Source organism: Salvelinus fontinalis, unplaced genomic scaffold (assembly GCF_029448725.1).
Source record: "Salvelinus fontinalis isolate EN_2023a unplaced genomic scaffold, ASM2944872v1 scaffold_1707, whole genome shotgun sequence".
Taxonomy (NCBI): Eukaryota; Metazoa; Chordata; class Actinopteri; order Salmoniformes; family Salmonidae; genus Salvelinus; species Salvelinus fontinalis.
In genome coordinates this window covers 3,929-30,392 of record NW_026601916.1, presented here as the reverse complement: position 1 = coordinate 30,392, position 26,464 = coordinate 3,929, and the positions used below count along the sequence as shown (strand labels likewise).

The window sequence follows — 26,464 nt, the reverse complement described above, 5'->3', positions numbered from 1 at the left end:
GACCTAGAGAGATACAACCTACTGTAACCTATTTATGTATAAGAGTAGATCACTGTCTAAGTGGCGCAAGGACATTTTCTGACCAGCTTGTCTACATTTCACATTGTCTAACCATGATTTTGGTGGCTAAATATAAACATTTTCGATCAAACTCTATATGGATTGTGTAATATGATGTTACAGGAGTGTCATCTGAAGAATTCTGAGAAGGTTAGTGAAAAAATTAATATATTTTTGGCGATGTTGACGTTATCGCCCACTTTGGCTAGAATCAATGCTGGGCTGCTATGTGCTATGTGCTATGCTAATATAACGATTTATTGTGTTTTCGCTGTAAGACACTTAGAAAATCTGAAATATTGTCTGTATTCACAGGATCTGTGTCTTTCGATTCGTGTATGCTGTGTATTTTTACGAAATGTTTGATGATTAGTAAGTAGGTAAACACGTTGCTCATAGTAATTATTCTAGTCCATTTGTGACGGTGGGTGCAATTGTAACCTATGCCATCTACCTGAAATATGCACTTTTTTCTAACAAAACCTATCCCATACCATAAATATGTTATCAGACTGTCATCTGATGAGTGTTTTTCTTGGTTAGGGGCTATAAATATCTTAGTTTAGCCGAATTGGTGATAGCTACTGGTGTTGGTGGACAAATAAAAGATGGTGGATTATGCTAATGTGTTTTTAGGTAATAGATGTACATCTTTACATATTGTGTCTTCCCTGTAAAACATTTTAAAAATCGGACATGTTGACTGGATTCACAAGATCTGTGTCTTTCATTAGCTGTATTGGACTTTAATGTGTGAAAGTTAAATATTTAAAAAAAAAATTTTTTTTGAATTTCGCGGCACTGGTTTTTCAGTGGGGGGGGGGGGGGGGGGGGGGTGCCGCTAGCGGCACGCTCATCCTAGACAGGTTAAGAAAATCCCTAATCTGTTTCCAGATCCTAAGCGTATGACAAATGACTGGATTGGAGTCATAAGTGGCTTTTTTCACATATGATGGGATATTAACAAGTGCAGGGAGTGAGGAACGTTGACAGGAGGCCTGCTCGATCAAAAGCCATGAAGGCATATCCTTCTGTCTCATCGCAGGTAAACTTTCCCTCCAGAAAGACACAATGTTCAGATTAGCAGCCCAATAATACAGTTTGAAGTGAGGAAGGCCAAAGCCCCCCTCTGTCTTGTACTTGCATAAATGCTTCTTTGAAATTCTGGCTGCCTTGTTATCCCATAAAAATGGAGTTACTATTGAATCCAGTTTCTTAAAATAGCTTTGTGGTATGAAATTGGGTAGACATTGGAAGAGGTAAAGAAACCTGGGTAGGACAACCATTTTAATAGCGTTTATACGACCAACCAAGTAAATAGGCAGAGTTTTCCAGAAATCTATATTTTGTTTAAGCTGATATATTTTCATGTTCCAATTCACTTTCAATAGCTGATCAAGGTCTCTTGTCACTACAATGCCAAGGCTTGTGAACTTGTCCCTCACTGTTCTAAACGGGGTAGATTGCAGAAATTGCATATCCACAGGCCGTGATATTGGCATCAACTCACTTTTTTGCCAGTTTATCTTGTAGCCAGAGAAGGAGCCGAATGTGTTTATCAAGTTAAGTAATGGTGGAATAGAAGTTTTAGGCTTGGACAAAAACAAAAGAACATCGTCTGCATATAGGGACATTTTGTGCTGTGTGTCTTTTATTTTAACAGAAGCTATATCGGCACATGCCCGAATGCGAGTAGCAAGGGGTTCCATGGCTATAGCGAAGAGAGCAGGCGAAATAGGGCACCCCTGTCGGAACCCCTTGAACAGGCGGAATGACTGCGACATTTCCTGATTGGTCACCACGGACGCCATTGGGTGTGCATAAATAATTCTTATCCAATTAATACATTCCTTTCCAAATCCGAAATGCTCCAGAACCGACATCATATACTTCCACTCAATCTGATCAAACGCCTTCTCTGCATCAAGAGCTATTACCACTGCCTCAACTTTATGATCATGATACATTACGTTGAAAATGCGTCTCAAATTGTAGTATATATGTCGGCCTGGGATAAAACGTGTCTGGTCAGGGTGTATGATATCGGAAATATATTTTTTCAATCGGTTTGCCAATATCTTTGTCAACACCTTGTTTTCTATGGGGAGTAACGACACAGGGCGATACGACGACATCTCCATGGAATCTCTATCTTTTTTCAAGATCAGGGCTATTGTAGCCTCATACAGTGTTTGCGGGAGTTAGGTATTTTCTTTGGCTTGTTGAAACATTCGCAGCATAAGTGGATAGACTAGCACAGTACTTCTTATAGAATTCTATTACATATCCATCGGGCCCAGGGGCCTTGCTGTTTGGAAATTGTGCTATCGCTGTGTTAATTTCATCTAAGGTTATCCCTGCATCGAGTGCGGCAGCTGCCCCCCTGTCTAGTTTAGGAAGTTCACATTCAGCGAGAAAGCGTTCCATAGTTTGTGGATCAGTAGCATCGCATTTTGATTGGTATAGCTCTGAGTAGAACTGTGCAAAGCATTTATTAATGTCCTGCGGATCTGTTACTATTTTACCCTTCTTGTCTTTTATTTTGTGAATAGCTCTAGATGCTTGTACATGCCTTAGCTGTCTTGCTAATAATTTATGTGGTTTGTCCCCCAGTTCAAAATAACTTTGTTGCGTTCTAGCAAGTAAAGAGCCCACCCGTTTCGAAAGGATGGTATTGTGTTCATACTTTAACTTTGTGATCTTCTCAAGGACTGTATACGAGGAATTTGTCCTAAAAACGTTCTCCTGTTCCCCTAACTCCCTTTCAATTTCTCTCAGCCTAGTATTGGCACGTTTCTTCCTCTCTGATGTATAAGAAATAATGTAACCTCTAATCACAGCCTTTAGAGATTCCCAAAGGGTGGAGTCGTCAACATCCCCCGTGTCGTTAGTACTGAGGAAAAAGGCAACCTGCTCCTTCAAATACTGACAAAAAGCCTCATCTTTCAACAGGTATGCGTCTAAGCGCCACGGTCGCCGACCTGTCGACATATTGTCGAGTTTCAGCACCATGGACAGAGGAGAGTGGTCCGTAATTAGAATGGGGTGATAGGTAACCGACTCAGCTGCTGAAATTAGTTTGGAGTCCAACAAAAAATAGTCAATTCTGGAATATGATTTATGAACTGATGAAAAGAAAGAATAATCCCTGTCTGTTGGTCAGTCTCCAAATATCGACAATGTTAAGGTTTGTCATCAATGTATTTAGACAGACACTGGCATTTGATTGTTGAAGTGACCTTGATAGCTGTTTATCTAAAAGAGGATCTAACGTACAGTTAAAGTCACCTCCAACAATAACACTTGTATCCGAGATATTTGGTATGGCCTTAAATACCCTTTGAAAAAATAATGGATCATCGAAGTTGGGTCCATATAAATTGACCAAGGTTATTGGTTTCGAATTCAGTGTACCAGCCACAATAATATACCGACCATTAGGATCTGAAATCGAGGTGGAGTAAACAAAAGGAATGTTTTTCCTTATCAGGATTGCTACCCCTCTCGCTTTTGCATCAAAGTTAGACTGGTATATCTGACCGATCCAGCCGACTCGTAGCTTGGCCTGCGCCGAGCGTTTAATATGAGTTTCTTGAAGAAGCACTATGTCAGCACCCAGTGATTTAAGATGAGAAAAAAAACTTAGCTCGTTTCACGACATGCCCATTACAGTTCCAGCTGACTATCTTTATTCCACCTGGTCTACTCTGTGCTCGGTCACTATGTGGCATTTCTTATTTTAAAGCAAATTGCTGCTGTCATACAAAACCCAGAAGAAAAACGTCCCGCCATGCGGGAGCTTGTCATGCCACCTGTACTAATAAACGTGAACATAAAACACAGACCCCATCCCCCCTCCCGTCCCTTTACTGAGTGACTTCCCCAAACGAAGCACTCCTTGGCTAACACACAAACGTTAGGGTGTCTAGACATAAAGCTTGAACTAACTCGTCGTCTATAGATGCTCCGCATATAAACTAATATTAAATAACACTTAACTTAACTCTCACGTTAGGGGGTGAGTGGCGCTAAAACATGACATGCCAAACAATGCTATATTAGCCTGATCTGATCTTCTGATCGAAAAGACATAGGCCGGAAATTCAATTCACACACATTCCTGGCCTGTATTTGGCCATTTAGCCTGCTGGCACAGCCGTTCTGTATCCTCAACCGGGGAGCTTGCTTGTCAAGAACAGATCGGCCTCTTTTGCATTGTCAAACGTACGTGTTGATCCCTCGACTGTCACCTTAAACCGGGCTGGGAAGAGGAATCCATATCGGATGTTGGCCGCCCTGCATTTATTGAGTACCTCATCATACTCTTTCCGTTGGTTCCTCACCTCCAAGGTAAGATCTGGGTAGAAAGACACCCTGGCTCCGTTGTAGTTAAGGGGGAACTTTTGACTAGCCAGCTTGAGGATCAGATCCCTGGTGTGGGGATAGTGCAGCATTACAATGAATGGCCTTGGTGGCCCGCCCTTGGCCGGCTTCGTTGCCTGTGCTCTGTGTGCGCGGTCGATCAGGATGGCCGTTTTGAAGTGTTCACTCCCCAGCAATGCCGGTATCAGCTCCGAGACAAATTCAGTGGGGTTCCCTTTCTCAGCGTCCTCCTGGATCCCACATATTCGGATGTTCTGGCGTCTTGAATGCGACTCGAGCATTTCCAGTCGGGCCTTCAGGGTTTTGTTGTCATTTTTGAACGTTGCGCACTGTTTCTCTATGTCCTGTAGCCTGGCCTCGTGATCGATTGTCGTCTGCTCAACCTCGTGCACCCTTCCCTTAGTTGCCTTCACAGTTTCGGCCAAAGTCCCAATACTCTTTGAGATATCAGCCAACCTTGTGTCCACCTTCTTGCTTAGTGCGTTTATGGCAGCCAGTATGTCACTTTGAGTAGGATCTGTGGGGAACTCTTAGAAGCTAGCCTCTTCAGCTAGCTCCTCGTGGGTCGGCGACGTTAAAATTGGTTCGTTGTCTATCTCATTCCAATTACCTTGTTTAGCGCCCCCTTTATTGTTGCCTTTTCCCTTTGTCATATTTGTTTGAAGTTATAGGTTGTGAGAGGTTAAGATAAATATTAATTTGTTTCAAAATTGAGCGGAGCTCTAGCAATGCACGTCTACTCCATAGCACGCTCTCTAGCGCCCCATCGTCCTGCTTAATATATTGTTTGTGTCATCATCGCAAATCAACCGCTTTGTATTTAAAAACACTTCAACCAGTAAAATGCTCTTTGTCTAGCTATTCCATCAGCCTGTCACTGAGGGTTTGTACACTGTTTGCCAAATTGGCCCATAACTTCACCTAACAACAAATATACCTGTAATGAACGAAGAAGCACTTTGGTTGTTATTGCATGACATACATAGTGTACTCTAGGACCCATAACAGCAACATAGACCCACTGTAGGATCCATAACATTACCTAACAATAACAGACCTACTGTAGGACCCATAACTTCACCATACAACAACGTAGACCTACAGTAGGACCCATAACAATAACATAGACCTACTGTAGGACCCATAACTTCACCTAACAACATAGACCTACTGTAGGACCCATAACTTCACCTAACAACAACATAGACCTACTGTAGGACCCATAACTTCGAGGCGACACATTTTATTATTTATTTACAGTTTGGAGGGTTGGGGGTCTGACATCCAGGATACACATTTTATTATTTATTTACAGTTTGGAGGGTTGGGGCTCTGACATCCAGGATACACATTTTATTATTTATTTACAGTTTGGAGGGTTGGGGGTCTGACATCCAGGCGACACATTTTATTATTTATTTACAGTTTGGAGGGTTGGGGGTCTGACATCCAGGATACACATTTTATTATTTATTTACAGTTTGGAGGGTTGGGGCTCTGACATCCAGGATACACATTTTATTATTTATTTACAGTTTGGAGGGATCCAGGCGACACATTTTAGCTCTAATGGTGCCGTTCTGTTATTCTGTTCAGCTTCTTTTTCCAAGCATCTTACATTACTCTGAGACTAGTTATCCTGGGATCTAACATTACTCTGAGACTAGTTATCCTGGGATCTTACATTACTCTGAGACTAGTTATCCTGGGATCTTACATTACTCTGAGACTAGTTATCCTGGGATCTTACATTACTCTGAGACTAGTTATCCTGGGATCTTACATTACTCTGAGACTAGTTATCCTGGGATCTTACATTACTCTGAGACTAGTTATCCTGGGATCTAACATTACTCTGAGACTAGTTATCCTGGGATCTTACATTACTCTGAGACTTGTTATCCTGGGATCTTACATTACTCTGAGACTAGTTATCCTGGGGAATAGTTACAATAAATTTGAAAAAACCTAAACCTGTTTTTGCTTTGGCATTATGGGGTATTGTGATGTCATTGTGGGGTATTGTGATGCCATTATGGGGTATTGTGATACATTTTAGAATAAAGGGATGCACCGATATTACATTTTTGACCAATACCGATATCCAATATTTTCCTTGCCCCAAAAAACGATACCGATAACCGATATTTAAAATTTGCGGCCTTTTAAGCATTCTAGTACAGTTAAAAAGTTAAACACACACACGGACGCAGCAGTCTAAGCCACTGCATCTCAGTGCAAGAGGTGTCACTACAGTCCCTGGTTCGAATCCAGGCTGTATCACATCCGGCCGTGATTGGGAGTCCCACAGTAGTTGTCTGTTATTGGTGTAGAGAGGAGGACAAAGGAGAGGGATCCCACATGTGGATAGGAAGATACAAATGATCATTATTACTGGAAAATATTCATTTAAAATCCAGGAATTTTACAACTTTAGCTCTCTAGGTCAAGCCAGTAGGTTACAGTAGGTTGTAATGCTCTAGGTCATGCCAGTAGGTTACATTAGGTTGTATCTCTCTAGGTCATGCCAGTAGGTTACAGTAGGTTGTATCTCTCTAGGTCATGCCAGTAGGCTACAGTAGGTTGTATCTCTCTAGGTCCTGCCAGTAGGCTACAGTAGGTTGTATCTCTCTAGGTCATGCCAGTAGGCTACAGTAGGTTGTATCTCTCTAGGTCATGCCAGTAGGTTACAGTAGGTTGTATCTCTCTAGGTCATGCCAGTAGGTTACAGTAGGTTGTAACTCTCTAGGTCATGCCAGTAGGTTACAGTAGGTTGTAAATCTCTAGGTCATGCCAGTAGGTTACAGTAGGTTGTAACTCTCTAAGTCATGCCAGTAGGTTACAGTAGGTTGTATCTCTCTAGGTCATGCCAGTAGGCTACAGTAGATTGTATCTCTCTAGGTCATGCCAGTAGAGTACAGTAGGTTGTAACTCTCTAGGTCATGCCAGTAGGTTACAGTAGGTTGTATCTCTCTAGGTCATGCCAGTAGGTTACAGTAGGTTGTATCTCTCTAGGTCATGCTAGTAGGCTACAGTAGGTTGTAACTCTCTAGGTCTTGCCAGTAGGTTTCAGTAGGTTGTAACTCTCTAGGTCATGCCAGTAGGTTTCAGTAGGTTGTAACTCTCTAGGTCATGCCAGTAGGTTACAGTAGGTTGTAACTCTCTAGGTCATGCCAGTAGGTTACAGTAGGTTGTAACTCTCTAGGTCATGCCAGTAGGTTACAGTAGGTTGTATTCAAGTGGAAACAATTATCAACCCAATATGGAAAGTGTCGAATTTGGTCAACAACAAAATGAATGGCTTATTTGCTACGTGAAGTTTACTTGATCTAACAGAAGTTTCGTAATGCTTACGTTGTTATGTGGACACGTGACATACCGACAACTTTGATAAAAACACTATAGGAGTTGTCTCCAGATCGCTATGCATATTCATGCTAATAGCTTAGCATCTCTCTCCATTGAATACAGGCGGTGCATATTCATGCTAGTAGCTTAGCATCTCTCTCCATTGAATACAGGCGGTAGACGACAACAACCCTGGAACATAAACAATAGATTACAATAATAAGATGTATCCACCAATACAAAGAAAGGATAGGCGGGAGCTAGACAACCCGCAGTGCCGCTTTGTGGACAACAACTCCCATTGTTAGGGCGGAGAGACATCTTGTCAGTATATCCATAATCTTTGGTGTAGCCAACCCAACTCTCACATGGCACTATTGGGGGGCACGGTGTGCAGTAAATCATCACTCCATGCCGTGCCCCCCAGTCTGCGGTCAGCAGACAGACCCTTATGAAATATATATGTTAAGTCATTTTTTGGAAACGGAACGGAGAAAACAAGGGGTAGCTTGCTCTCTACGTCGTCTGATTCTAGACATATCAGTCATCATCCTGGGCCCTCCGTTGAAGAGGTTGATGAGCCAACTCCGAATATCGAAAGTAAAAAACGATTTTAAGGCGGTACTTACTGGTTTTAATCAGATCTCCTATCTCCTCTTCATCTTTCAATGTGACAGTAATCTCCCCTTCCTTCTTCACTCCATAAACTACATCCACCTCTTTCTCTTCCTCATCCTCTTCTTTTACTGTAACGTCTTCCTCTTCTTTCACTGAAACGTCTTTCTCTTCTTCTTTCACTGTAACAGCCTCACCTTCTACTTCTTGTTTTACTGTGACATCCTCTTCTTCCTTCTCCTCTTTCACGACAATGTTCAGCCCCAGATCTTCTTTCTCCGTCCAGCAGACCTCCTCTTCTTTAACAAGAGGGGAGTAGTTTAGTGAGCTCATGTTCGGGGATGTTAGCTAGCTAGCTATCATTAGCGACTAGGCTAGTGCTAACTTAACCAACCAGCTACTATAGCTGACTAATACAAAATAACGTAATATTAAATTAAATAGGTTAACAAGTAGATACGACCTAAGTGTGTCGAAAACACAGTCGGTAATATACACCGAAAGCGTATAAATAGCTTGAATCTTTCGGCTATGTTGGCTAGCAAGCTACCGAGGTGGTTGACGAGCTGTTTATGAAGAACCGTCCACTAGATTATACGTCACGCTGGCAGCGTCGCCTGAAAGACGCACATCGCCGTCTGCTGACTGAAGGGGAAACGCAGTTGAGGATCATATTTTATTTTCAGACAAAGATTATTGTAAATGGATTTAATTAAATAAACCATTATATTGAGACATACAAAGACAGGAATGTGTTGATTGATTAGTGCGAATAAAAAATGTTTACCACAGCATATTTAAGGCAGTTTCATTAAGTCATACTACATCTAAATTAGCAGCTAGCTACTGTAGGTCTATACTGCTCCTACATGGTGTAACAATACATCATGTAGATGTATATAATGAACAGACTAGATCTATACTGTTCCTACATGGTGTAACAATACATCATGTAGATGTATATAATGAACAGACTAGGTCTATACTGCTCCTACATGGTGTAACAATACATCATGTAGACGTATATAATGAACAGACTAGGTCTATACTGCTCCTACATGGTGTAACAATACATCATGTAGATGTATATAATGAACAGACTAGGTCCATACTGCTCCTACATTTTTGTATTATTATGTGTTATTTATTTCCCCAGGATCATTTTTTATTTTTTTTATTTTTTATTTCACCTTTATTTAACCAGGTCGGCCAGTTGAGAACAAGTTCTCATTTGCAACTGCGACCTGGCCAAGATAAAGCATAGCAGTGTGAACAGACAACAACACAGAGTTACACATGGAGTAAACAATAAACAAGTCAATAACATGGTAGAAAAAAAAGAGAATCTATATACAATGTGTGCAAAAGGCATGAGGTAGGCAATAAATCGAATAATTACAATTTAGCAGATTAACACTGGAGTGATAAATCATCAGATGATCATGTGCAAGAAGAGATACTGGTGTGCAAAAGAGCAGAAAAGTAAATAAATAAAAGCAGTATGGGGGTGAGGTAGGTAAATTGGGTGGGTAGTTTACAGATGGACTATGTACAGCTGCAGCGATCGGTTAGCTGCTCGGATAGCAGATTTTTAAAGTTGTTGAGGGAGATAAAAGTCTCCAACTTCAGAGATTTTTGCAATTCGTTCCAGTCGCAGGCAGCAGAGAACTGGAAGGAAAGGCGTCCAAATGAGGTTTTGGCTTTAGGGATGATCAGTGAGATACACCTGCTGGAGCGCGTGCTACGGGTGGGTGTAGCCATCGTGACCAGTGAACTGAGATAAGGCGGCACTTTACCTAGCATAGCCTTGTAGATGACCTGGAGCCAGTGGGTCTGACAACGAACATGTAGCGAGGGCCAGCCGACTAGGGCATACAGGTCGCAGTGGTGGGTCGTATAAGGTGCTTTAGTAACAAAACGGATGGCACTGTGATAAACTGCATCCAGTTTGCTGAGTAGAGTATTGGAAGCTATTTTGTAGATGACATCGCCGAAGTCGACGATCGGTAGGATAGTCAGTTTTACTAGGGTAAGTTTGGCGGCGTGAGTGAAGGAGGCTTTGTTGCGGAATAGAAAGCCGACTCTAGATTTGATTTTGGATTGGAGATGTTTGATATGAGTCTGGAAGGAGAGTTTGCAGTCTAGCCAGACACCTAGGTACTTATAGATGTCCACATATTCTAGGTCGGAACCGTCCAGGGTGGTGATGCTAGTCGGGCGTGCGGGTGCAGGCAGCGAACGGTTGAAAAGCATGCATTTGGTTTTACTAGCGTTTAAGAGCAGTTGGAGGCCACGGAAGGAGTGTTGTATGGCATTGAAGCTCGTTTGGAGGTTAGATAGCACAGTGTCCAGGGAAGGGCCGGAAGTGTACAGAATGGTGTCTCCTGCGTAGAGGTGGATCAGGGAATCGCCCGCAGCAAGAGCAACATCATTGATGTATACAGAGAAAAGAGTCGGCCCGAGAATTGAACCCTGTGGTACCCCCATAGAGACTGCCAGAGGACCGGACAACATGCCCTCCGATTTGACACACTGAACTCTGTCTGCAAAGTAGTTGGTGAACCAGGCAAGGCAGTCATTAGAAAAACCGAGGCTATTGAGTCTGCCGATAAGAATATGGTGATTGACAGAGTCGAAAGCCTTGGCCAGGTCGATGAAGACGGCTGCACAGTGATGTCTTTTATCGATGGTGGTTATGATATCGTTTAGTACCTTGAGCGTGGCTGAGGTGCACCCGGGACCGGCTCGGAAACCGGATTGCACAGCGGAGAAGGTACGGTGGGATTCGAGATGGTCAGTGATCTGTTTGTTGACTTGGCTTTCGAAGACCTTAGCTAGGCAGGGCAGGATGGATATAGGTCTGTAACAGTTTGGGTCCAGGGTGTCTCCCCCTTTGAAGAGGGGGATGACCGCGGCAGCTTTCCAATCCTTGGGGATCTCAGATGATACGAAGGAGAGGTTGAACAGGCTGGTAATAGGGGTGCGACAATGGCGGCGGACAGTTTCAGAAATAGGGGGTCCAGATTGTCAAGCCCAGCTGATTTGTATGGGTCCAGGTTTTCCAGCTCTTTCAGAACATCTGCTATCTGGATATGGGTAAAGGAGAAGCGGGGGGGGCGGGGCTGTTGGCCAAGGTTGGAGTCGCCAGGAGGAAGGCATGGCCAGCCATTGAGAAATGTTTGTTGAAGTTTTCGATTATCACGGACTTATCAGTGGTGACCGTGTTACCTAGCCTCAGTGCAGTGGGCAGCTGGGAGGAGGTGCTCTTGTTTTCCATGGACTTTACAGTATCCCAGAACTTTTTGGAGGATGCAAATTTCTGCTTGAAAAAGCTGGCCTTTGCTTTCCTGACTGACTGCGTGTAATGGTTCCTGACTTCCCTGAACAATTGCATATCGCGGGGGCTCTTCGATGCTATTGCAGTTCGCCACAGGATGTTTTTGTGCTGGTCGAGGGCAGTCAGGTCTGGAGTGAACCAAGGGCTATATCTGTTCTTGGTTCTGCATTTTTTGAACGGAGCATGCTTGTCTAATATGGTGAGGAAGTAACTTTTAAAGAATGACCAGGCATCCTCAACTGACGGGATGAGGTCAATATCCTTCCAGGGTACCCGGGCCAGGTCGATTAGAAAGGCCTGCTCGCAGAAGTGTTTTAGGGAGCGTTTGACAGTGATGAGGGGTGGTCGTTTGACCGCGGACCCGTGGCGGATACAGGCAATGAGGCAGTGATCGCTGAGATCTTGATTGAAGACAGCAGAGGTGTATTTGGAGGGCAAGTTGGTCAGGATAATGTCAATTAGGGTGCCCATGTTTACGGATTTAGGGTTGAACCTGGTGGGTTCCTTGATGATTTGTGTGAGATTGAGGGCATCAAGCTTAGATTGTAGGACTGCCGGGGTGTTAAGCATATCCCAGTTTAGGTCACCTAACAGAACAAACTCTGAAGCTAGATGGGGAGCGATCAATTCACAGATGGTGTCCAGGGCACAGCTGGGAGCTGAGGGGGGTCGGTAGCAGGCGGCAACAGTGAGAGACTTATTTCTGGAGAGATTAATTTTTAAAATTAGACGTTCGAACTGTTTGGGCATAGACCTGGAAAGTATGACAGAACTTTGCAGGCTATCTCTGCAGTAGATTGCAACTCCTCCCCCTTTGGCAGTTCTATCTTGACGGAAAGTGTTATAGTTGGGTATGGAAATCTCAGGGTTTTTGGTGGCCTTCCTAAGCCAGGATTCGGACACGGCAAGGACATCAGGGTTGGCGGAGTGTGCTAAAGCGGTGAGTAAGGCAAACTTAGGGAGGAGGCTTCTGATGTTGACATGCATGAGGCCAAGGCTTTTTCGATCACAGAAGTCAACAAATGAGGGTGACTGGGGACATGCAGGGCCTGGGTTTACCTCCACATCACCCGAGGAACAGAGGAGTAGTAGGATGAGGGTGCGGCTAAAGGCTATCAAAACTGGTCGCCTAGAGCGTTGGGGACAAGGAATAAAAGGAGCAGATTTATGGGCGTGGTAGAATAGATTCTGGGCATAATGTGCAGACCAGGGTATGGTGGGGCACGGGTACAGCGGAGGCAAGCCCAGGCACTGGGTGATGATAAGAGAGGTTGTATCTCTGGACATGCTGGTCTCAATGGGTGAGGTCACCGCATGTGTGGGGGGTGGGACAAAGGAGGTATCAGAGGTACGGAGAGTGGAACTACGGGGTCCATTGCAAACCAAAACAATGATAACTAGCCTGAGCAACAGTATGCAAGGCATATTGATATTTGAGAGAGACATACAATAAGGCATAAAGTGATTGCAGGTCTTGATTGGGAGAGCTAGCTAAAACAACAGGTGAGAATAACAGCAGCTAGTCAGCTAACACAGCAACAGAATGTAAAAAAATAAAAAAATAAAAAATAAATGGCGACGACTAGGCAGAGAGGGTCGGATTAACTACACATAGATCCTGAGTTAAAGGACAGAGCCGACAGATAAAACACAAATAAACAGAATGGAGTACCGTGAATTAATGGACAGTCCGGCAGGCATCAGCTATGTAGCCAAGTGATCATAGTGTCCAGGGGGCAGCCGTAGATGGAGCAGTGAGGCCTCCACTAAGCTAGCACGCGTTTAAAGTTAGTAGCCCGGGGGGGTGGTCTGCTCAGACGGAGGGGGTCTGCTCAGACGGAGGCCGGTTGAGGGCACAGCGGATGGGTATTCGTCTGCAGACCAGACGTGGTCGTGTCGACAGAGAATCCAAGCCGGATGGCGATAGCGAAAGAGAGGTTGTGAATTGTAGAATTGTGTTTGCTAACTGGTGCTAACTGGTGCTAGCTCCCTCGCTGCGCTAGCTGCAAGATAAGCTAGCCGTTAGCAGACCGGGGCAGGCAAGCTAGCAGTTAGCAGACCGGGGCTAGCAAGTTAGCATTTGGGGGACGTCGATGGGGGGGGGGAGTCTGTTCTTGCCTCTTCGTGCGGTGACGTCGATAGACCAGTCGTGGAATTAGTAGGGTTCCAGGTAGCTCTAGGTAGCTCTAGGTAGCTCTAGGTAGCTCTAGGTAGCTAGCAGGCCTAGTTTGGGCCTTCAGCGGGCGTCACGCCTGGGGGGCCTGTTGGAGTCCTCGGGCAGATTATGTCGGTATTCCAGTCGTAGAGGATCGGCGGGGTTCCGTGCTCCGTACCGGCAGTAAAGGGGTCCGGATATTGTAGCCCAGGAGTGGGCTTCAGTGGTAGCACAGGAGCCCTAGCCGGGCTAGCTTCAGGCTAATTGGTGCTTGCTCCGGAATGGAAACGCTAGCCAGGAGTGGTCACCCGGGATTGTGGTTAGCTAGTTGCGAAGATCCAGATGAAAATGTTCAGAGTTTGCGGTAGGAGTCCGGGGATATGGAGAGAAATAGGTCCGTTATGCTCTGGTTTTAGTCACGTTGTTCGAACTAGCGAGAGCTTTCCGAGCTAAAGGTTAGCTGATGACCGCTAGCAATGGTTTGCTAACTGATAGCTGGTAGGTAGTTAGCTGGCTATCTTCAGTTGATGGATTCCAGATCAGAAGTAAATAGAAATACTTTAGAAAAAAGCAGATCCACGCCACATTGGGTGAGGCGGGTTGCAGGAGAGTATTTAGAAGTTGAGGTTTAAGAAAATATTTTGAAAAAGATGTAAAAAGATATATACAAGGGACACGGGACACGACAGGACAAAGACGTCTACACTGCTACCGTAGACATAACATCCCCATCGAAAAGTTTACAAAAACAAAAACCCACAGCTATTCTACATAAATCTGCCCTATAATATACGAACAAAAAAACTATTGAAATGTCTATCAAAGTCATTGTGATCGTATAGTGGATTTAACAATTCCTACTAATTCCTAATTTACTATAATAAAATAAATACATTGTTTCCATGTGTCTCATATTCACTACATCAGAAAAAACTGTCATCCTCAAAATATATCAAATTATCCTGGAAATTACTCAATGTCCCCCTCTGGTGGTGAAGAAGTATAACACACCTAAACAAACAAAACCGGGCTAATAAACTGCCTGGTGTTCATGAGTTTATAAAACATATACTTTATACATTTGTCATAAATGACCTGCATTGATGAGACACACAGTGTGGATGAATGATCAGTAGTCGACAGGGTAAAAATATCACTCCTAAAGAAGATGCATTTTCCAGTTAGATACCAACTTGAAAGAGGGAACTTTAGCATAAAACCCACATGGAAAACTGAGATTTTGCAAATAACATATAAAGAGAGGTTTATTATTTATTATTATTTATTATTATTATTTATTATAGTAGGTTTATTTGACGCCAAACCAACAACAGTAGTTACTAAAACATAAATTGCTAATGTATGATATAAAAGGGGGATTTTATGATGTAATGTCAACTTTATATATTTCTATCCCGGGTCTATTCAATTTTGAACTCACCCACAGCAATTCTCCATAAATCTGCTGTGGATTACCCAGAATCCCGAAATAAATTAATACATATGTGATAATTCAAAAACATAACTGGTTGTGTTTATAGGGAACCAGATCGTGAACACAACTAAGTTACTAAGTCTTTAACCACACTGTATAGTTACACTGGTGAGTAAAAACTCATGCTTCCTACACTAACCTTTTGTCTGAACATTATAATATATATTTTACGTCACACTAGCGTGATTGTCTTAAAGTCGCACATCACCATCGCAGTCAGAGGTTCAGACTGAGCGTTACCCACTCCAGTCAGCAGATGGCGGTGTGCGATTTTAAGGCAATGCTGTTAGTGTGACGTATAATCTAGTGGACGGAACGCAATGCTGTTAGTGTGACGTATAATCTAGTGGACGGAACGCTTCTTTCAGCAGCAGCAACAGTTAGTCCGCCACCTCGGTAGCTTGCTAGACAAAATAGCCGAACCAATAAAGCTCTTTAGACGCTTTAGTGTATATTAGCCACTGTGTTTTAAACCCTCGTCTGTCGTCTAGTTAGTTATCCTATTTCATTTCATATTTACGGTGTTGTTGTTATTATTCAGCTGGCGGGCTGGTTAAGTTAGCATTAGCCTAGCTAGCTAACATCTCCGACCATGAGTTCACTAAATTACTCTCTTCCTGGTGAAGAAGAGACGGTTTGCTGGACGGAGAAAGAAGCTCTCATCAAAGAAGAGGAGGAAGAGAAGGATGTTACAATACAAAAACAAGTAGAGGGTGAGGTTGTTACCCTGAAAGAAGAAGAGAAAGACGTTTCAGTGAAAGAAGAGGAAGACGTTACAGTGAAAGAAGAGGCGTTCAGAGTGAAAGAGGAGGAGGGTGTTACAGTAAAAGATGAGGAGGATTCAGTTTTTGAAGTGAAAGCGGAGGATGGGGAGTTTACGGTCTCATCGGAAGAAGAGGAGGAAGAAACTGGATATCTGGGCCCGATTTCCCAAACGCAATTTAAGGCATCCAGTGGTTCTAAAGATGAACTTAGCCATAAGATGGTTTTGAGAAACCGGGCCGTGATTACCACTGGTAAGTACTGTCTTAAATACAGAGGTACAAACTCTGCAGTTGTTGAACTGATGTTTGGTGTTAAAGGGGAAATCGGCAATTGCTACATCCATATTTTGACTTTTAAATGATTTATTTATAGCCATTGATTCTTGGAGAATATAACACATGCCTCATGAGCTTAGTTCAACTGTTGTACCCCATCAGAACCCCAAATAAGCTTTTTTTACTCCAATGTTTAGAAACAATGTAAATCAACACTGTATAGCCTCAACATGGTTAAAACTATAATGTTGATATCATGGATGGTCAGTCCTTTCATCCATAGGTATGTCTATGAATTTGAGAGTAGTTAAATGTCTCCAGCCCCATCATCATCTTATTACCAAAACAGTTGTGGAATGACTGCTTTGTTATTGTTTCAACTTCAGATTGGTTGATTGATTTGTGGCTTTTTAAAGGGACAACCTAGTATTTAAACAGCAACAAAATGGCTGCCCAGAGACTTGGTTTGGTAAACAGCTGAGGGATGGGGTCTGGAGAAATGTAACCACTCTCAAATTCATAGAGAAAGCTATTGTAGCAACCGTAACCCAACACCTAGCGATCTCGTCAAGAAGTTAAGACATCTAGGCGTAACAGTTATAAGGTGTTGGTTTGAGTTCAGCTCAGGGCTACCCCCTGAATTCACTACACTATGAATACAAGGACTGGCCATCCATGATATCATAATGATAGTTTAACCAGGTTTCTAGGATATATAGTATATTCTAGAATTCATCCATGATGTCATAAGGATAGTTTTACCAGGTTTCTAGGATATATAGTATATTCTAGAATTCATCCATGATGTCATAGTGGTAGTTTAACCAGGTTTCTAGGCTATATAGTATATTCTAGTATTCATCCATGATGTCATAGTGATAGTTTAACCAGGTTTCTAGGATATATAGTATATTCTAGAATTCATCCATGATGTCATAGTGATAGTTTAACCAGGTTTCTAGGCTATATCGTATATTCTAGAATTGCCAGTGTAGATTTCCTGTGGAGGCTAATTATAAGAGCTGTTGATAAGTCATTGTATAATATTCAGCCAATTTTTTCCCATGCCTTTACATTAATGGCAAGACATACCTAGAAGCAATTACATTCATGAATTGGTTTGAAACCTTTGTTTTAAACCCTTCTCAAAGTTGGTGCCTTGACAGATTTGTAAAAAATGGTTTGTCATGAAACACTATTTACTTATTTATTTAAATGTAACCTTTATTTAACTAGGCAAGTCAGTTAAGAACAAATTCTTATTTACAATGACTGCCTACACTGGACGGTGCTGGGCCAATTGTGCGCCGCCCTATGGGACTCCCAATCACGGCCGGTTGTAATACAGCCTGGATTTGATCCAGGGTGTCTGTTGTGACGCCTCAAGCACTGAGATGAAGTGTCCGCTGCGCCACCTGGGATCCCCAAAATCATGTTCTAGTGCTGTCCCCAACTAAAATACATCTTGGTCAACCAAGAGTCATCTGTTCTTTCTACCAATCGCCCCATGTGTTTTTATAAAATCTGTATGTACTGAACTTGTATGATGCTTTAAGCATTCTGTTTGATTAAATAATTAAGACACACAAATGACTGAGTCATAACTAGAGGGAGCCGGTCGTCAACATAACCCGACCAGAGGGAGCCGGTCGTCAACACAACCCGACCAGAGGGAGCCGGTCGTCAACACAACCCGACCAGAGGGAGCCGGTCGTCAACACAACCCGACCAGAGGGAGCCGGTCGTCAACACAACCCGACCAGAGGGAGCCGGTCGTCAACATAACCTGACCAGAGGGAGCCGGTCGTCAACATAACCCGACCAGAGGGAGCCGGTCGTCAACATAACCCGACCAGAGGGAGCCGGTCGTCAACATAACCCGACCAGAGGGAGCCGGTCGTCAACATAACCCGACCAGAGGGAGCCGGTCGTCAACATAACCCGACCAGAGGGAGCCGGTCGTCAACACAACCCGACCAGAGGGAGTCCCCCCTCCGCTGCTGGACTTCGTAAATTCTGCCGTTTTGCTCCTGAAGTTTGCAGTAATAGACTAATAGACTACAGATAGATAGAATAATAGACTAGTATTTGACTACACCATCAGTCTGCAACCTTTTCCAGTTGGAATGCCAATTTATCTGACCATTTCTACCAATCTGCGTGCCAGTTATGATTTTCATATGCACATTTTACTGGAACAGTTTCATTTAATTTATAATAGTATCTCAAAATTAGTGTCTGTGATTAATCTTCAATCTATCTAAATGAAAATTATACAAATCTAAAAGTAACTGTTATTGCCATTGCCAACTATGTAAAGATAGCCGACACAAAGCCAACAAATTAAAACATTGCATTCTGCAGGTAGAAAATATCCTGATAAAAATAAATATCCTAGAAATCACATTGGCTGCACATGGCCTGTCTACTACAAACTTGAAACATTGTTTCAACTATCAACTGGGTCAGGAAACTCGGATAGCAAGCTTGCAACATTATATAAAATATTCTAGGCCCTCAGTTTCCTGCTCCAGTGAGTTCTGGACAGACACAGCTATAGGCTATTTGTGCAAAGGATAAGAAGTAATCAGGTATTTTATGACATTTCCACTGGATCATAGAATTACGTTTTTCCCTTTAATGCTGAGTGGTTATCGAAAGGGTGAGAGCTGGAAATATTTTACGAAAATACTTTGAGGAACTATTGTCATTCGCAATTGATTTCGATTTTTTTGCATTTGATTGTGATTTTTACTTGCTGTTTTACTTTGAGGAACTATTGTCATTTTTAATTGATTTTGATTAGATTTTGTTTACTTGCTGTTTGGAGGTGAGGAAAAAGTTACTTTGAGAAGCTCCACAACTCATTAGTGGTGCAGCGTTAAGACAATGAGAAATACCATCAGACATCCCCAAATGGGCACATTTATAGGCCTACATTTGTGTGCCGGCCAGGTAGACTAGTCCTACTTCTGTATGTGTAACCAGGTAGACTAGTCCTACTTCTGTATGTGTAACCAGGTAGACTAGTCCTACCTCTATATGTGTAATCAGGTGTGTGTGTCCTTACTCAACATTGACAGGAGTGTTTCAAACAAAAGACAAAAAATAAATTGATAAAACTGGCGCATCTTGTAGGGTCAAGTCTGGGTGGTCTGCCATGGGCTGTTTCATTTAGTATCCGTAGGGGTCGGCATCGGGAATGATTGTATTTCCCCGTAGTATGTTGTACCGAAGTTGAATGACTGAAAGGGAGTGTAACTTTGATTATAATTGCACTTCCCTGTAGGAGGGAAATGAGGTACAACGCCTGTTTGTCCCCGCCTTTCCTGGGTCGGTGAAGAGCAGTATTAAATTTAAGGAATAAATCCAAGTCTCACTCTCATCACCTGTGGAAGGCGGGGCTTCCAGCGAGGCGTGGATTTGATACTATGTTGTTCCTAATTTCCCTCCTTCAGGGAACATTGGTTATAGTCATAATGTTACGCTTGTCATATGATGAACTTCAACTTAAATACGGGATCTTGCTGTCGGACAGTTTTTTTGTATTCTGAAATGCACTCGAACTATGTATCATTTAGTGCCTCCTTATGTTACGCTGGGAAAACAGTTTGTGGGCACAGAAATCCTAAATAATTTTAGAGTTTGCTAAATCCAATGGTTTTTAACAGAGTCATTTTATAATCCAAGATGGCGTGTAGCAGTAAGACGTGTTTGTTGTAAATGGTTTGTTTTTTTTCAACCTTTTTTGTATATATTGCAATATATTTCAATCTTTTTCATTTAAAAAAATTAAATATACCTTCCGGCAACCCGCCTCACCCAATATGATACGGATCTGCTATATTTTTTAGACCTGTGATAGATAGTGTTTTCTATCTAAATCTACCAAGTTTACTTTGGGCACGCTTTTCATCCGGAGGTGAAAATAGTGCCCCCTACCCTAGTGAGGTTAACACCCCCGCCGTCCTACAATCCAAGCTAGATGCCCTCAATCTCACACAAATGATCAAGGAACCCACCAGGTACAACCCTAAATCCGTTAACCTGGATATATCCTGGAAGGATATTGACCTCATCCTTTCAGTAGGGGATGCCTGGTTGTTTTTTAATTGTAATTTCCTCACCACCTTAAATAAGCATGCCCCTTTCAAAAAATGTAGAACTAAGAACAGATATAGCCCTTTGTTCACTCCAGACCTGACTGCCCTCGGGCAGTACAAAAACATCCGGTGGAGTACTGCACTAGCATCGAATAGTCCCTGCGATATGCAACTTTTCAGAGAAGTCAGGAACCAATACACACAGTCAGTTAGGAAAGCAAAGGCTAGCTTTTTCAAACAGAAATTTGCATCCTGTAGCTCTAACTCCAAAACGTTTTGGGGACACTGTAAAGTCCATGGAGAATAAGAGTACCTCAACCCAGCTGCCTACTACACTGAGGCTAGGAAACACTGTCACCACCGATAACTCCACGATAATTGAGAATTTCAATAAGCCTTTCTCTATGGCTGGCCATGCTTTCCTCCTGGCTACCCCAACCCCGGCCAACAGCTCCCCACCCCCCTCAGCTACTTCCCCAAGCCTCCCCAGCTTCTCCTTCACCCAAATCCAGATAGCTGATGTTCTGAAAGAGTTGCAAAACCTGGACCCGTACAAATCAGCTGGGCTAGACAATCTGGACCCTCTCTTTCTAAAATTATCCGCCGCCATTGTGGCAACCCCTATTACTAGTCTGTTCGACCTCTCTTCCGTATCGTCCGAGATTCCTGAAGATTGGAACGCTTCCGAGGTCATCCCCCTCTTTAAAGGGGGTGACACTAGACACAAAATATTACAGACCTATATCCATCCTGCCCTGCCGTTCTAAAGTCTTCGAAAGTCAAGTTAACAAACTCACTGATCACTGACCATTTTAAATCCCACCGTACCTTCTCCGCTGTGCAATCCAGTTTCCGAGCTGGTCACGTGTACACCTCAGCCTCGCTCAAGTTACTAAACGATATCATAACCGCCATCGATAAAAGACAGTACTGTGCAGCCGTCTTCATCAACCTGGCCAGGCTTTCGACAATGTCAATCACCATATTCTTATCGGCAGACTCAGTATCCTCGGTTTTTCTAATGACTGCCTCGCCTGGTTCACCAACTACTTCTCTGATGGAGTAAAGTGTGTCAAATCGGAGGGCCTGTTGTCCGGACCTCTGGCAGTCTCTATGGGGGTGCCACAGGGTTCAATTCTCAGGCTGACTCTCTGTATATATCAATGATGTAACTCTTGCTGTGGGTGTTTCTCTGATCCATCTCTACGCAGCCGACACCATTCTGTATACATCTGGCCCTTCTTTGGACACTGTGTTAACAAACCTCCATACGAGCTTCAACGCCATACAACACTCCTTCCGTGGCCTCCAACTGCTCTTATATGCTAGTAAAACTAAATGCATGCTCTTCAACCGATCGCTGCCCGCATCCACAAATGTGCATGTGTCAGCATATGGTCTCACAAGGGGTCTGAGGATCTCATCTCGGTACCTATTGGCAGTCAGGCTACCTCTGGCGAGCACATGGAGGGCTGTGCGGACCCACAAAGAAATGCCACCCCACACCTTGACTGACCCATCGCCAAACCGGTCATGCTGGAGGATGTTGCAGGCAGCAGAACGTTCTCTACGGCGTCTCCAGACTCTGTCACGTCTGTCACATGTGCTCAGTGTGAACCTGCTTTCATCTGTGAAGAGCACAGGGCGCCAGTGGCGAATTTGCCAATCTTGGTGTTCTCTGGCAAATGCCAAACGTCCTGCACGGTGTTGGGCTGTAAGCACAACCCCCACCTGTGGACGTCGGGCCCTCATACCACCCTCATGGAGTCTGTTTCTGACCGTTTGAGCAGACACATGCACATTTGTGGCCTGCTGGAGGTCATTTTGCAGGGCGCTGGCAGTGCACCTCCTTGCACAAAGGCAGAGGTAGCGGTCCTGCTGCTTGGTTGTTGCCCTCCTACGGCCTCCTCCACGTCTCCTGATGTACTGGCCTGTCTCCTGGTAGCGCCTCCATGCTCTGGACACTACGCTGACAGACACAACAAACCTTTTTGCCACAGCTCGCATTGATGTGCCATCCTGGATGAACTGCACTACCTGAGCCACTTGTGTGGGTTGTAGACTCCGTCTCATGCTACCACTAGAGTGAGAGCACCGCCAGCATTCAAAAGTGACCAAAACATCAGCCAGGAAGCATAGGAACTGAGAGTGGTCTGTGGTCACCACCTGCAGAATCACTCCTTTTTTGGGGGTGTCTTGCTAATTGCCTATAATTTCCACCTTTTGTCTATTCCATTTGCACAACAGCATGTGAAATTTATTGTCAATCAGTGTTGCTTCCTAAGTGGACAGTTTGATTTCACAGAAGTGTGATTGACTTGGAGTTACATTGTGTTGTTTAAGTGTTACCTTTATTTTTTTGAGCAGTGTATATATATACATTTAAGTCTTAGCTTTATTGACAACACCCAAATGGATACTGTCATTAACGTGGTTCTTCAGTAATTACACATCATTCTTAATACTGTAGCTGTTTAGTTAAAGTCAAATGTTCAACTATCATCAGCTGATCCAGGAAATCATTTTCTGAATTCCAGTCACATAACAAACATCACGACATGCAACAACAACCAAAGTGCTTCTTCATTCATTACTCTGGTAAAGACAATTATGCCGTGCTCCACGTTGGTTCCAACATCCGTAACAAATTGATGTGTATAATGTTATTGTCTGCTTGATTTATGTAACAGTATAACTTTACGTCGTCCCCTCGCCCCGACACGGGCGCGAACCAGGGACCCTCTGCACACATCAACAACAGTCACCCACGAAGCATCGTTACCCATCGCTCCACAAAGGCCGCGGCCCTTGCAGAGCAAGGGGAAACCCTACTTAAGTCTCAGAGCAAGTGACGTAACTGATTGAAATGCTACTAGCGCGTACCCGCTAACTAGCTAGCCATTTCACATCCGTTACATTTACAGTAGGGTCTCTTTAGTCTGTTTGCACACAGAGCTACTTAGCTCATTATTTGTGGTGAACTGTTTTTTGATATATAGGCTATTGTACAACACACATATGCTCTAGTATGTCTGTAGTTATTGAGGTTCGGTGAAGTTATGGGTCCTACAGTAGGTCTATGTTATTGTTAGGTGGAGTTATGGGTCCTACAGTAGGTCTATGTTATTGTTAGGTGAAGTTATGGGTCCTACAGTAGGTCTATGTTGTTGTTAGGTGAAGTTATGGGCCAATTTGTTAAACACTTAATGTACAAACCCTCAGTTTCAGGCTGATGGCAAAGCTAGCTAAAGAGCATTTTACTGGTTGAAGTGTTTTATAAGTATAAAGCAGTTGATTTGCGGCAATAACACAAACATATTAAGCAGGAGATTCAAACGAGCGTTACAGTTATTATCCAAAAGTAATGTGAAATGCACTCATAAACAACCTGGAAATGGAGGCTATTTTTGCTGTCAGCCTATGAGAACTGCCCTGAGTTTTCCCCCACGGTGGTGAATTAGTGAATAGACACAGAGCTTAATGTGAGTTTCCTTCAGTAGCACTCCTGATCTTGCGCTGTAATATTCAGACTACATTGTGGAAAACTAAAATCTTTGCTCACCATTTTTGCTCCAGGCAGATATATTACATCCATAACTAGTGGTTTCCTCATTAGCAGGGAGGTGTTTCTGCAATCAAATTGTGTGTGCATCGCCCTCGTGCTGCAATTTTAGCAAACACAGAAAGGGACCTTTTTGGAGATCGAAGGTCGTCTGGTACACTGCTTAGGTTTGACTGTCTTAAGACAATTGTAAAATAATTTAACAGACCTCTGGGCATCACCTTTTACCTCAAATAAACAGTGGATTTCTGCTGTTGTGGCCCTTTAACCGTCTGACTTTGTTGTTCACACAGGAGAGAGACGGGACTATCGTGGATCCTCTGGGGAGTCTCAACTACATCATGACGCTGCCGAGGCAGAGAAGAGTCTCTCCACGTCAGAACTCCTCAAGAAACACCAGCAGAGATCGACAGGAAAGAAACCTCACCGCTGCTCTGACTGTGGGAAGAGATTCACCTCCTCATCAGGCATTAAAATTCATCAGAGATTCCACACAGGAGAGAAACCTTATTGCTGTGGTCAATGTGGGAAGAGATTTACCTCCTCATCATGCATTAAAATTCATCAGAGAATTCACACAAGAGAGAAACCATATGGCTGTGCTCAATGTGGGAAGAGTTTTGTTAATTCTAGCGATCTGACTGCACACCAAAGAACACACACAGGAGAGAAACCATATGGCTGTGCTCAATGTGGGAAGAGTTATTTTACATCTAGCAATCTGACTGCACACCATAGAATACACACAGGAGAGAAACCATATAGCTGTGATCAATGTAGGAAGAGTTTTTCTACATTTGGCTCTCTAACAATACACCAGAGAACACACACAGGAGAGAAACCTTATAGCTGTGATCAATGTGGGAAGAGTTATTGTCAATCTGGCCAACTGACAGTGCACCAGAGAACACACACGGGAGAGAAACCATATAGCTGTGATCAATGTGGGAGGAGTTTTAGTACTTCTAACTATCTGACAGTGCACCAGAGAACACACACAGGAGAGAATCCGTTATGTGATCAATGTGGGAAGAGTTTTACTACTTCTAGTTATCTAACTATACACCTTAGAACACACACAGGAGAGAAATCTTATAGCTGTGATCGATGTGGGAAGAGTTTTACTCAGCAAAACAGCCTGAATATACACAAGTGGACACACACGGGGGAAGGGATACTTCCCTTCCCCTGTATCTCAGATCTCTGATTAAACATAAAATACATCAAGGAGTTGTTTCATGATATCAATGAAATAATGTCACAATGTAGAATGTTTAAACATTGTAGGAGGAGTGTGTAATGATGTCATAATGTAGAATGTTTTAACATTGTAGTAGGAGTATTTTAATGATGTCACAATGTAGAACCCTAAACGTTTGCCCCCTGTTCTATTGATTTCAACATGATATGGATATTGGCCTCAGGGGGAAAATCCAGGCTCTGAATTGGAAGATGACTATTTATGAGATTTATCAGAAAGTGACTAACAAAAAACTAGTTGTCCTCTAACCAGTGATGTACACATTATTCCCAGATTCCGTGTGGTTTTTGAGCTGTTAGTTTTAACAGGACGTGCAACCTCATCTCCCTTCTGTCACACAATTGATTTCAACATGATATCGTTGAGTGATGACAAATAAGTGTTGTGTTCCTTTGTTTAGTGACCCCTACATTTAAATGCATCACTGCAAAATGTAGCTGACTGTCTTCTGCAGGTTGTCCTCTAACCAGTGAGGTAAAATCTCCCATTTCCACGTGTTTTTTTAGTTGTTACTTTCAACAGCACGTACAACCTGATTTCCCCCCTAATCGATATCAGTGATTTATTGCTACTTGTCAAAACAACAGCGTTTCTGGTGCTTGTGCAGTTTATAAGGAGCTTGTTTAAAAAAAAAGAAAAGAAATATGATTATTGTGGCAGATGTTTGTGTAAATAGCACGTTATGTTTAGGTTTTCAATTTATCCCAAACTGTTTCTGCATATTGGTTATTGATTTGGACACGTTAAAACTGTGTTTTGACATTGAGGCTATCCCACCTAGCACAATGTAATTGAAAAGTTGTTGAAAATAAGACAATGCAATCAAAAAAATATATATATTTTTTTATTATACCATGCCTTACCATTAAGTTAATTATTGACAATACATATTAACAAAGGGGTGTCTATTTGGTTTTGATCATTCATATTTACAATTCATGTAACTTTTAGTAATCATAATTATTTATGCAATCAACTGACAATTTACGGGTATAATTATATTGACATTGTTGCCCTTCTTTTAGAATAGCAGGTTTAATTCTCAGATGTGCCAAACCAAATTTACTAGAGCATGACATTGGGGACTGGGTCCCGATCCAACAAC

At 42.9% G+C, this 26,464-nt stretch overlaps 1 protein-coding gene across 1 annotated transcript; it reads left to right on the top strand.

Annotated features, from left to right (window-relative positions):
* The first annotated feature begins 15,630 nt into the window (after window positions 1-15,630).
* LOC129849801 (zinc finger protein 664-like) lies at window positions 15,631-26,211 on the top strand. Its single transcript, XM_055916570.1, has 2 exons — window positions 15,631-16,409; window positions 24,392-26,211. Exons 1-2 carry the CDS (start codon window positions 15,986-15,988, stop codon window positions 25,303-25,305), a joined length of 1,338 nt encoding a protein of 445 aa, XP_055772545.1. The 5' UTR covers window positions 15,631-15,985; the 3' UTR covers window positions 25,306-26,211.
* Window positions 26,212-26,464: the final 253 nt, after the last annotated feature.